We start from the raw sequence: 12,761 nt of genomic DNA, 5'->3' as shown, positions 1-12,761 counted from the left end.
TTTTTTACATTTTATATTAGATGTTTTTAGATTTTTTGTTTAGTGTTTTAGATTTTCATGAATGTATTTCAATTAGAAAAACATTTAATAAAAAACAATGACAGACATGACCCATCTGAACAAACCTAAAACAATGAGGTTAATTATGAACTTAATTATCTCATCCTCATTCAGTCTAGTTACAATTTTGTGAATGTTTACATCTAGAAAAAGAAACATTTCCCAACAGAGTCCCACCATTATGCTTCAGACCATCCACTAGAGGGAGAATAAACATGAGAGATAATACCAGAAGCAGGAAAAGCAGGTACTGTTGTTAGTCTGCACTGGGGCTTTTTTAATATATGTCAAAGGTTTTACCTACTTCTGGTAAAAGTATTTATTATAAAAAGAAAAAGGAAAGTCCACAGACAAAATAAATATCTCATGCAAAACAGTAAAACTGCTGTGTGATAGCAGAAGATAATGCTCATCATGCTTTGCTGATGGTTATCAGTGTAAGGGGTAACAAATGTCTCCAGCTTGACTTTTGCAAACCCAAAATAAGATTTCATACGACTTACTCGTAATCATAAACATATGCCATGACAGGGCAATATGTAATACAGATAACGAGAAAGTGAATAACACATTTGAAGTTACCTTGTATGAAGGCTGTATGTTGGCTTTAGCCGTGTGTTTTTATGCTTGTGAATCAAAGCGCGTTTTGGCTGTTGTTATAATGTCTAATGACATGTCTTGGCCCAAATCTGCTGTAATTTTTTAAAATTTCAACCTCAATATCAAAAATTTCAACCAACTATCGGAGATTTAGCCTGGTTTAGCATTAAATTTGTGATCACAAAATCCTGGATTTATTTTTCAGTTAGACTTTCAATTACACAATGGTATAAATAGAAATGTTATAAATCTTGTTTACATCAAATCCTTAATGCCATTTTATATCAAAAATGAAGTTTGTTAAATGCCCTTAATGACGATTACAATTTTTGTAAAAAATTGCAGAGATCGATAGACATCACCTCCATAAGAACTACAGAATTAAGAAATATAAAAAAGTAACTGGGAACTAAGAAAAAACTCTGGTTGAAAAAATATGAATAGAGATGTCCAGCACCAGATAATTTCTATATACAAAGTATATAATGAGTGCATGTCCATAATGGGTTCCCTTCACCATTAAAAGTTAGCAGAAGGTCAGCTGGTGCCAGCTTATTAAACAGTGTGTATGTAGTAATCACAGCAGCATGTATAAAACTAACGTGATATTTTAATAAAACATTATCATGACTAATGTAAATATAAAAAAAATATTAACAATGAATTAATATGTATCAAACAAATCACAATGACAGTGGAGACATAATTGTGCATTTTGATAGTGATCATGTCTCCGGTATCTCAAGCATAAATTCCATCGCAGTGGTCCACCCTCTCGTTTTGGCAAACATGAAAACAGTTTCAAAAAGGTCAGGGAATAACGTCATCAAATTTAAATTCTTGGCATCATCAGAGCTATTGAGACAGAACAAAAGTAATTAGTTTAACACAAATCAAAAAAAATTACATCGGTAAGGAATATTTTCTGTATAACTCACTAATGCTGATGCAGATTCCTTATGAAGCGCAGCAGACCAAGTGTGTTCTCTGGGTAGGTCTTTTTCCTACCATCCAATTTTTGCACAAGCTCAGCAGGTAACTGTGGAGAAACAGGAATTATTGAAAGTCAAGTACTTTCTGATGCATAAACAAGTATTCTGAAGTAGTCCCATGAATCACACTTGCATGATCTCTAAAACCAGCCCATCTGGTAACAAAAACATGCCATGATTAAGATCATGGAGATTTCATTTTCCCCATTCTGATGGCTGAGAGTGAACATTATCTGATGTGGCTGGTTGTATCTGCATCATGTTAAACATTGCACTGCTGATACCTGATTAGATAATTGCATGAATGTGCATGTATACTGGTGTTGTTACTAATGTGGTTAGTGATATTAAACAAAGCTTAAACACTTTTCTAAATGTTTTTTAGAAACAGTTTATAACAGTTTACCAGTGTTGTATAAAGTACTAGAAAGCAATACTTGAGTAAAAATACAAGTATCGTACTAGAAAAAGACTTTGGTAGAAGTGAAAGTTACCTTTTAAAATATTACTCAAGTATGTCTTAAAGTATCTGATATTTACTGTACTTAAGTATCAAAAGTAATTTTATGATATTTAATGTACTTAAGTATTTGAAGTAAAAGTAAAAAGTAAAATTTCAGTGATTTTCGGTAGGCATAAGAGGCACTTCATCCGGTAGGAAGAATCTTTCATTCCAATGTACAGAAACATTTCTTGCAAATACGGCCAATAATAATAATTATAAAAATAATTTTATCTTGTGTATGTTACACATAAATCAACATCTAATTACATTTTTATGTAAAGCCTAAACTGCTGAAATCATCTATAACAAGCTAAACTTAAATTCTGAACTGGACATGTGACTGACTGACTGACTGACTGCCTGGTGGGTTCTCAGACCTGTTGGTGGTTCTTGTGAAGTCTGACTACTAGCATCAGGCAGGAAGCTGCTCTGGGGTATTGTGGTGATGCAGGGCCTGGGGGCTGGGCTGGGGTCTGATTGCACCTGATCTGTATGTGTTTGCTTCTTTAAAAAGAAGTCCGATATCTCTGCCTTTCTTTTCATTTTTTTATTGACCCTATGTAAAAATATGACCCATGGATATAACACATTTAAGCATCAAATACAGATTTTTTTAAATTAAAACTCAACTTTAACTACAAATCCCACTATAATAACTGCACTTTAAAATCAACTGTCAGCATAAATGACTACAGTACTTTAATCACCTTTATGATAGCTAACAGGCTGTCTGCAATTGCAGTAATCTTTTGAGTAACATTACCAGATACATAGTTTAATAACAACATTAAACACTGACAGCTGTAAAACTAGTTACCTCATATTAGCTAAACAGTTAAAGACTTACACACAGACACTGCACTGTATACGTGTATAACTAGCAAAAATGTCAACCTAATGTATATTATGGCTAAACTGGGGAATGAACCGATCTCTCTTGTCTGATTAATCTGTTAATAGCGTCTAAAGTCAATTTATATAGCGATGTAACTTTCGAAATATGTTTCTGGAAAACTAAATCCTGATGTTTAATCTCAAAACTTACCGAAATTTGATATTGTAGTATTAGTCTGTTACAGTATTCTTCTCTACCTCTCAACTCTTTCTTGTCATTGATTGATGGATTTGAAATGTTGAGCGGCGCCGTGACCAAGTGTCAAACGAAGACTTCTTTTGATCGGTGAAATGAGATGTCAATCAGCACCAAACTTCCAATGCTATCAAATAAAAATTCGGGGTGTCACCTGAGGTGGCCAATCAGATGTCAGGGGTGTTCAGTGCCACCCCGGACACCCCTCTGGCTCCGCCACTGCTCCTTCGGCAACATTACGCTGAAATAGAGCGTGCGGAGCTGTGTAATGTAATCTAGGAGCAGTGATTTGCCAAACCTCCCTTATTGCAGTCGCACACATTTCTTCTGATTTTATTTTGTAGTAACGAGTAACGAAGATGCTTAGTGGAAATATAACGTAGTAAAAATATACATTTTATCTAGGAAATGTAGTGGAGTAAAAGTGAAAGTTGACATTAATTTAAATAGCAAAGTAAAGTACAGATACGTGAAATTTCTACTTAAGTACAGTAACGAAGTATTTGTACTCCGTTACATTACAACACTGCAGTTTACTAGTAGTTTTTGTTAACGACTATCATAAATCAGCAAATAACTACAAAATTTACAGTTTCAAAATGCAAATTTCTTTGCACAAACACATTAATTCACATTATTACACACATTTCTTAACCAAAATGCATCAATGAACACATTGTAAATGAAACAGTGACAAATCAATATCATCTTTATAGACGAGACTTAAGTCATTAATAAAGAGTGAAATCTTATTGGACTCACTTTTGTTTTCCAGTCTAAGAAACTTTTCCCTGCTGTAACAGCCTCTATAGCAGAAAGGAGGTCTGGGCCAGCGTTGCGGCAGTTTTCTACTTCCTTTTCATTACCCAGCTTGTCTAAGTAGTCCAATTTACTGAAAATTTTATATAAAAAAAGTAAAATACCATGAATATTTTTTTGCAGTGAATTGGAAGAAAATTATTGCAACTTACATATACTATGCAATTTTTCATAAAAACTGCATTAATTTAAAAAACAAACAAACATACAAACAAAAGCTTGTCTTACTCTTTATTTGGCCAAAAGAATGGGTGGCGAAGGGTTTCCTCTACATTAGGTCTGTCCTTTGGTTCATGACTGATCATCCACTTCACCAGGTCCTTTGCCAGTTCATCGTCCACGTGTTCCAAAGAGTACTTCCCATCAAGAATGTTACTCTCACATCGAGCGCCTGTGCCAAATGGATGATGTCCACGGGAGAGGATGTAATATATTAACATTCCTGCCACCTAAATGTGTTTAGAGTTACAACAGTTAAAACCAAACACATTTTAATATCCATTATGCATTACTAATCAATATTAAAAATGAATATACAGTACCTGAATGTCAGAACTCCTCTTGTAGCCACTGTTACTGTCCTCTTCAAGCGTCTCTCTGGCTTTCCAGTACTTTGTTCCAGCAGGATTAGTGCGGCAAGTCGTCTCCCCCAACTTCAGTCTTCGACTTATGCCGAAATCAGCTAGTCTTGCCTTTCCGGTTATATCTGTTAAAAATTAATAACATCAGAAGGCCAACTGAAGAATTTTCCAGTGATGAATATGTTTTTAATTATGTCAATGATTACAGACAAGACTGTTAATAGGATTCCTACCAATCAGAACATTCTGAGGTTTGATGTCTCGGTGAAGCACTTTGGTGTCATGGCCATGAAGAGCATTTCAGAGCACTTTAGATTGGTTAATAACTTGTAAAAATAACAGACCCACGTGGGGACTGACCAATAGCATTGATATGTGAAAAAATATGAAATTGACAAAATTTGGACATACGAGGTTTCCGCCCGACAGCGATGATTTAAGCTATAAAGAACTTCTTTTACAATTTTCTTCAGGATGTGAGAAGTGTCTTCTGGCAAATGGTCTTCAATGTATTCGTCCAGTGTGTATTCACAAAGTTGAAGAGCAAGATATCCAAAATGTTTATCCTCTGCAAAGTCCACATAGCGCACAATACATGGATTATCAAGCTGAGGAAGCCGTAAAAATTGCTCTTCATTTTTGAGGTCTTGATATTCGGACCTGTACATTCGTTTGACAGCTACCTCAGTGCCATCATCTCTCAGACCAAGAAAAACACGAGTTCCATCACTTCCTTTAGCGATCTCAAATTCAGAACCCTTGCCAATTGTAAGATTCCTCACATGATAAACCTTACTTGCTGGTAGGTTAGCAAGCTTCTCTAGCTTGGGCTTCCAACGTTGACTCAATGAAAGCCAATTTCTTTTAACTGGTAAATCCTCAGTGTGTGTTGTATATGGATGTACACTGGACTCCTGAACTGATGTTTTTGCAGTATCAGAATCTTCTTTTGAGATAATGTCTTGTTGATTGACTTTCTCTTTTTTCTTCTTCTTTTTTTTCTTCTTCGATGGCATGCTGTCTGCTGCTTCACCCATGCAATCTACAGTGCTTGAGTTTTGGGGATTTCTGAGATTTGTGTCCAGTTTGTGGAGTTTTTCTTTAAATGCATCGTCTGGTCCTATATCTACAGTATAAAGATGCATATCTTTCAGGCACTGAGGTTACTCCACATGAGTTAATGTGCTCTGGGACAAACTTGTGTAGGTCAGCAAATAAACAGTACGTAAGTCTGCTGACCTCAGTTGAATAGTTAGGATTGGTGAAAGGCATAAGTGCATCGCATAACTTTTCAAGCACATCAGAGTGAAGACTTTCAGCAGCAGGCTTTTGCTTTGAGGACTTGTCCATAGTCACATAAAGAATTCTTAGTATTAGGTGGTTGAACACATTTCCCTGCACTGTACTAGTTGGCACTAAACACTTGATCAAAATGGGTACGACTGCATTAAATATTTGAAGGGAAATTTCTCTCATCATATTACACATATTACAGCATGTAAGCTGTTAAGTGACATTATCCTATGTTCATCAGGAATTCTGGGAAAGTGCTCAATGAATCCGTTGATGTAGATCTCTGTTTTCATTGAGTCTTTCAACCACTTTGTGATATTCTGTTGATACTGTTCTGCTGATGGGAACAGAACATTAAAATAACTTTCAAAAAGTAGCATATGGGTACAAGGATGCTCCTCAAAAAAATGTTCCCTACAGAAGTTAAAAACCTCTGTCTGAGTTTTTCTGGGAACCATAGCAGCAAAAGTGAAAAACATTTTGCATTTTTCTACAGCTTCATTTCCTGCAGGTAATCTATTAATAAGATTCTGTACTTTTTCATCCAAATCCACAAATCCCATCCCATAATTTCTTTCAGGGTTTGCACCAGCTTTTATAAGTGCTTCTATCACACCACAATGTAGGTGGTCCAGTGAGGGTGGTAGCTTGGTCTTGATGTGCCTCATGACGAGCTTCTCGAAGCACTTCATAACAATTGGTGTGAGTGCGACGGGACGATAGTCATTGAGGCAGGACATTGTAGACTTCTTTGGGAAGGGGAAGGGATGGTCTTCCTTGCCGTTACGTTGTTCTGCACCTCAAACCGAGTGTAGAAGTCGTTCAGTGCATCTGGGAGGGAGGCATCGCTATCACAAGCAGGTGAAGCTATTCACTAGGTTAACACTAAGAATTGTGAACTTGTTTCTATCAAGCATAATGAGACTAAGTTGGTGAATCATTATGCTGTTACGTCCTTTTCTATTTTTGTTTTCTGTTTTGGGAGGTGTCTGTGTTTCTATGCAGGATGAACACCGATTGGTTCCTGAGGGTTACCTGGTGCCACGCCCTGCCTGGTCACCTGACTCCCTGAGGCCTATAAAAGCCTCCACCACCTCTACCTGTTTTTAGTTTTTTGCTCACTTGCTGTGTTTGGTTACTCGTTTGCTGTTAGCTAGTATTGTGTGAGAGTAGTTTGTTGTATTCGTGTGTTTAGCCTTCCTGTTAATACTGACTCCTGACTGTTCTTTTTGACTTTGATTCTGGATTGCCCCATTTGGGCTTATTAGCTAACCTGTAAATATTTGTATATAGTATTATTGGGGAGGTAGGGAGACCGATGCCATTTTTGTTTGAACCTTTTATTGATTGTGTGGTGACTCCACCAATTGATCCATCAGATTGGCCCTCAGTCTTAACAGACTTAATGAGGTCTGAGTTAGTGCGCAGAGGTCTATTCAAACCAGAAATGGGTTTTTCTTACCCTAAAGACAAGTCTAGAAGAGGGTTCCATTCAGGCTTATTACAGAGACATCTGTCAAATGGGGAAAAAGAACTCCAAATTCTATTTAAAATATTCCATTCAATAAAGATTTGTTTATACCTCATTCAATTCTGTATTGTTTTACTCTTTGACCGAGAGATGGAGCAAACTCATATATCGTCGCTGTCAGACGGAATCCTCGTATCTCCAAAACCCAGAATCCTCGTATCTCTTCATTTCATTTTTCAGGAAATGAAAAAAACGCCATACCTTATCTGCAGTGCACAGGGTTTAGTCCGCGTTGCAGTGGATTGTCTTGCGCTAAATTCCTGTCCTCAGACGAGCACCAGAACTAGCGGGGGTCAAGATTTTTTTTCTTTGAGCCCAGTGTTTTGAAGACATTTACCTCAGAAGACGTGTTAATTCGTTGCAACTCTTATTAAGGAGAAATATGCCGCGAAGCTCTCCCATGGAGTGAGGAAGAGGTGGACAGTTGAAGTGTCCAATGGAGTTATGAGATTTGCGCTCAAGCTATTTTCAAGACTTTTAATAACTTGTAAAAAGGTTAATAACTTGTAAAAATAACAGACACACGTTGGGACTGACCAATAGCATCGATATGTGAAAAAATATGAAATTGACCAAATTTGGACATACGAGGTTTCCGCCCGACAGCGACGATATATATATATATATGTATATACAGTAGGATGCATAAATGCATAAGATATTAAACAACAAAAAAAAACGAACAATGTTTTAGACTCATGGTATCTTAAGTATGTAACCTAGTGAACCATAGTTAATGTATCCAATGATAGAGACTTCTGTACGTCGCTCTGGATAATGGTGTCTGCCAAATGCTGTAAATGTAAATGTTTTCCAGCTGAAGGCAAGAAGCTAGTTTGAATGTGTTGCTGAACGGAACAGACTAGAGTTAACTATAGAGCATATCTTCCCATTTTGTGGAATCTATGCAACCAAGAACTAAAGCTTTTTGGAGAGCAAAGACAGGTGTTACCCAGTCAAAGAAAACTTTTCCTAATAAAGTACTCGGTGAGTGTATATCCTAACTGTACTGTGTCAAGGAAGGGAAAATGACGAAAAGTTTAATGATAAATTAGAGCAAGAATTAAAGGTGGGGTTTCCGTTGTTTGAGAAATCTTCAGAATGCTTCAGAAAACTGTGTTGGGCCGCCAAACAAAACAAAAACAAAACCAACGTGTAGCCAATGAGCAGAAAGGGGCGTGTCTTGTCAATATGGACAGAGAGAGTGTTCAGTGCACATGTGTGACATTAGCAGAAAGCGGTTTTAACATTGACATGGTGGATAAAAACAAAGAAAGAAAGCAAAGAAATGCTTACGATAAGGCAAGAAGTAGGACCCGTGTTAATATAGGATCAGCTTTCCAACGCTGGAGAGAACTGAAGGAGCGGGAAGGCCTGCGATGGGACGACAATGGACTTAAGTAAAGTTAGTCGCATATTAAATATTAAGTAAAGTTGGCTGTATGTATTAAAAAGACATTTCCCCCAAATAAGTGTTGTAATATAACTATCAGGACATCAGTGATGTGTGAGCTGAATTTGGTGACAGTACAGTGTATTACAGTGAAGTGATTGACTGTTATTGTAGTATTCACATTTCGGATTTTGCACTTTGCAGACGGTCCCTTGGAATCTGTCTCTCAGAATATGAAAAGATGTGAATATGCGGCCAACTTTACTTAAGACGCCGAGGTTGCTTTTTTCCTTCTCGATAGGTGAGTAATGTTGGTTTTGCTTTGTTTCACAGATCGAATATATGCCGTCCTTTGCATGATTATGCTTGTGTGTCATTTTTGCTTGTTTGTTTATCTGCAATTGTATTGTTCTTCCCTTCAGCTATGATAAAGACACATTTCTTCCCATTAGTTGCCTGGGTTACATATGTATGTGTGGGCAGAGCTATCAATACAGGAGTGACACCCATTTGGGTTAGGGGCGTGTTTGTTTTGGTGATTTCAAATGTCAACATTGGCTTTTAAACAATGGAGACCCCACCTTTAATTGAAGATTTTTTTGGCAACTTGTTTCTACTCACTTTCTTTTTCAATTATGAAAGTATAATACTTAGTACTTGCCTTAACAAGATTTGAATAATGTATCAGTAAATGTTCAAATTAACATTAACAAAGATAAATTAATGCTTTATACGTGCAGTTCATTATTAGTTCATGTTAACTAATAAACCTTATTGTAAAGTGTTACCCAATTATTTGTTAACTATATTAAATATGTAGATCACTTTTACTATTTATATAAGCTGCTTATACTATTTATGTAATACTGCTTTTATATTCTATTGCAACTTTAAACAGGTCTAAGGAGTTTGATGTTTTTATGTAACGTTGGCAACTAGCCGGCCTAAAAAATATGCACATGAAATGAAACTTGTTGAAGTCACGTCAGAATGTGTTTTACAATCATTTACCCCGCCATGGGCAATGCTGAAGTCACTGTTACAAACTGTACAGCGTGCAAGATTGTTATTATGTTTAACGCTTATACAGTAAGACAGGGGTACACTTTCGTGTAGTTTGGCGTAAAATGTGTCTTATTAATTTGTTTTTTTGGCGTTCTGGATGTCGCCCCATCTCGCATCACTCTCACGGCTGATGACAACTCCACTGTAAACCCACCGGCATTTGTGAGTAGCCTAGTTTCTGTTAGAATGAAACACAATATGCCAATTGCTATAAAATTAATTAAACAAGAAGACAAGATAAACATTTGAACCGCCTGTATTCTGAATTGTATTTTTTACAGGAGGATGCCTGCAGTCCTAACCCTCTTCCTGGTTTTCAAAAGCTAGAAAGGTTCTGCTCCTTGCTGGTGGAGATCAAGAAAAGAAAACAAGCTTTCATTTACCACTGAGCAGAGGTGCAAAATCTTTGAAGCCTGGAATGTAGTGGAGGAACATGATAAGCAGCCACAGAAGTTTAATCAGCTGTACAGGACCCAGTGGGGTAACACCCTCTACTGTCGGACAAAAAGGGATGATCTTGTTGCCGCCGCTGTCATCCAGAGGTGTGTTATCCCACACCTAGCACGGCAGGGACGAAGCTGTGAAGGAGAGGACCGACATAACTATGCCACTCTCCCGCTCTAATCCACCTTTGTTCCTGCTACTGGTCCAGCCTCATTGCTCTCTTTGTCAGTGCCCATACTGCCTGCCAGTCAGACATGCACATCACACAGCCCTGGCACATCTTTGAGCTGGGCAAGATCTACGCAATATAAGCCCATATTGTCTGCCAGTCAGACGTGCACATCACACAGCAGCACTGCTACATTTGTCAGCTGGGCAAGATCTATGTACTATAATCGTAAGAGGAAACAGAATTAGGAGCTAAACTATCAAGGGTGTAAAATCTCCCAGTTTGTACACTCTGTGGCCAACCAATCCAGGGACATAAAAAGTACAACAAAAAAAATTCTGCCCTACAAAAATGATGTCCCATTCCAGAGGGCTGGAAAACGGTGTTTGAAAGTTATGAACAGTTTATCTCGATTGTAGACCAGATGGCAGATGAAGAACTGTAGAGAATGTTTTAAAATGCTTTTTGTGTGTGTTCACATTTTCCCCAGTTAGTGCACTGTTTATTAAAGTTATGTGGAGAAATAAAATGACCATTACTCTGCTGTAAACATATTTAGTATTTTTATTTTTTGGTAAACTATACAGTAATTACAATTAGACTTTTCTTGCTTCATTTTGTATAAAACACCAGTACATTTGTTTCTCATTTTTTGACCTGTTCTTTATCATGTTCAAGGATGCTGTAATTTCAACCTTTGCCCAATAAATCTATTTTACTGAATATAAATCAACACCTGGAATATATTTATTTTTTACACACAGACACTGCATAGACTGCAGGTGAAGCCTGATATCCCTCGACTGGGCAAAATAAAAGGCCAACCATTATCATGAACACTGCAGCCTTTCACAAAAATGATCTAGTTCAATCATGTCAGATAATGTTGAACTTATTGCAGAAGTAATAAACATATCCTTTAATAAATAAATTAATAAATTAAATTTTAAACTTTAACAAATTTTGAAATAACCTTTAGACACAAATCCCTTCATGAAGATACGTGATGGCTGTAGATAAATGGCAATCAGGAAGACAAAGTATTCTAACACAATATAGTTTTGATGAAAACATTCATTTTAAGGATTCCATCGGGTTAGTGTCACTCCTTGACATATGCAAATGAGGCATTGGCTGTCAAATACAGTATTAATAAGTGTAACACGTTGCTGACAACCCCCCCCCCCACACACACACACACACAAATACACTATACACTGAACTGTTGTATGTAGTCGGTTATAGTTTGATGTAACAAGCATGCTGATTGAGGAGTATTTATTCATTTAGACGATTTCTATTTATTTGTATCAATTGTAAAATATTCCAGTTGTTCAACTAATTATTTACATAACTGTGCATTGCATTGAATAAGTGTTTTTCAATCTTTTTTCCAAAAGCCTTAAGTAAGTTTCCAGTAAGTTTCTGCAGTTAGTGCACTATGTTTTTTAAAGTGATGTGGAGACATAAAGTGACCTCTATTCTACGTCACACAATAGTCACACTATTATAATCACAAATTGTCTATTACTTCATTTCGTTTCAGCTATAAAACTAATACATAGTTAGATTTCATTGTATAAATTGTAAATATTTTTTACTATAGTTTAATCAAATTACTAATTATATTTTTTTCACTTGTTTTCTTAACCACGTTCAGTGATCCTGTACTTTCTACACTGTTGTGCTGTGCTGTTTTTTCAAGTGTTGCCATTTTGTGCTTTGTTCCGATAAATTTATTTTACTTAATATAATTAACACCTGGAGTATATTTCTTCATTACTAAACCAAGACACAGATACTGTATAGTCTGAAGCTGAGGCCTGACACCCCTGTACTGGGCCAAGTGAATGGTCAAACATTGTTCATCATGAATTTTGAACAAGAATTATCTATTTTAAAATGAACTAGAATCTATTGTTTAATACAAAAGATGTACAAGTTATAAGAAACCAATAGAAAGAGTTAGAGCTGGAGAGCTAAAGTCTGTATATTTATACCATATTCAAATGCAAAATGTTCATATTTAATTGAGATAAACTAAGATTTAAGTGGTGGACATGCCTCATTCATTGTGACCAACAGGCACAGAATAGGATGGAGGGGGACAAAGAGACTGAAATAACCCAAGGAACTACTTTGTTAACCATCAGATTGCCAAATTTGGCCCTGGACTACAGCCTGCCCTGCACATCATAGTGTATAGTTTACCTAATTAT

At 36.5% G+C, this 12,761-nt stretch overlaps 1 protein-coding gene across 1 annotated transcript; it reads right to left on the bottom strand.

The window, feature by feature from the left end:
- Positions 1 to 1,252: 1,252 nt before the first annotated feature.
- Positions 1,253 to 4,803, bottom strand: LOC132847954 (uncharacterized). Its single transcript, XM_060873458.1, has 5 exons — positions 4,609 to 4,803; positions 4,295 to 4,515; positions 4,010 to 4,139; positions 1,599 to 1,699; positions 1,253 to 1,515 (listed from the first exon to the last, which is right to left on the bottom strand). The coding sequence occupies exons 2-5, from the start codon at positions 4,504 to 4,506 to the stop codon at positions 1,386 to 1,388; spliced, it is 573 nt and encodes a 190-aa protein (XP_060729441.1). The 5' UTR covers positions 4,507 to 4,515; positions 4,609 to 4,803; the 3' UTR covers positions 1,253 to 1,385.
- Positions 4,804 to 12,761: the final 7,958 nt, after the last annotated feature.

This window comes from Tachysurus vachellii, chromosome 7, assembly GCF_030014155.1.
Source record: "Tachysurus vachellii isolate PV-2020 chromosome 7, HZAU_Pvac_v1, whole genome shotgun sequence".
Lineage (NCBI taxonomy): Eukaryota > Metazoa > Chordata > Actinopteri > Siluriformes > Bagridae > Tachysurus > Tachysurus vachellii.
Note: the sequence above shows the minus strand (reverse complement) of the source record. Positions and strands in the feature narration are given on the sequence as shown.

Coding starts and splice junctions, on each gene's coding strand:
- LOC132847954 (XM_060873458.1), bottom strand. CDS start 4,506: ATGTTAATATATTACATCCTCTCCCGTGGACATCATCCATTTGGCACA. Junction 1,700..4,009: donor TCTTAGACTGGAAAACAAAA/GTGAGTCCAATA, acceptor GTTTCTCCACAG/TTACCTGCTGAGCTTGTGCA. Junction 1,516..1,598: donor AGGAATCTGCATCAGCATTA/GTGAGTTATACA, acceptor CTGTCTCAATAG/CTCTGATGATGCCAAGAATT.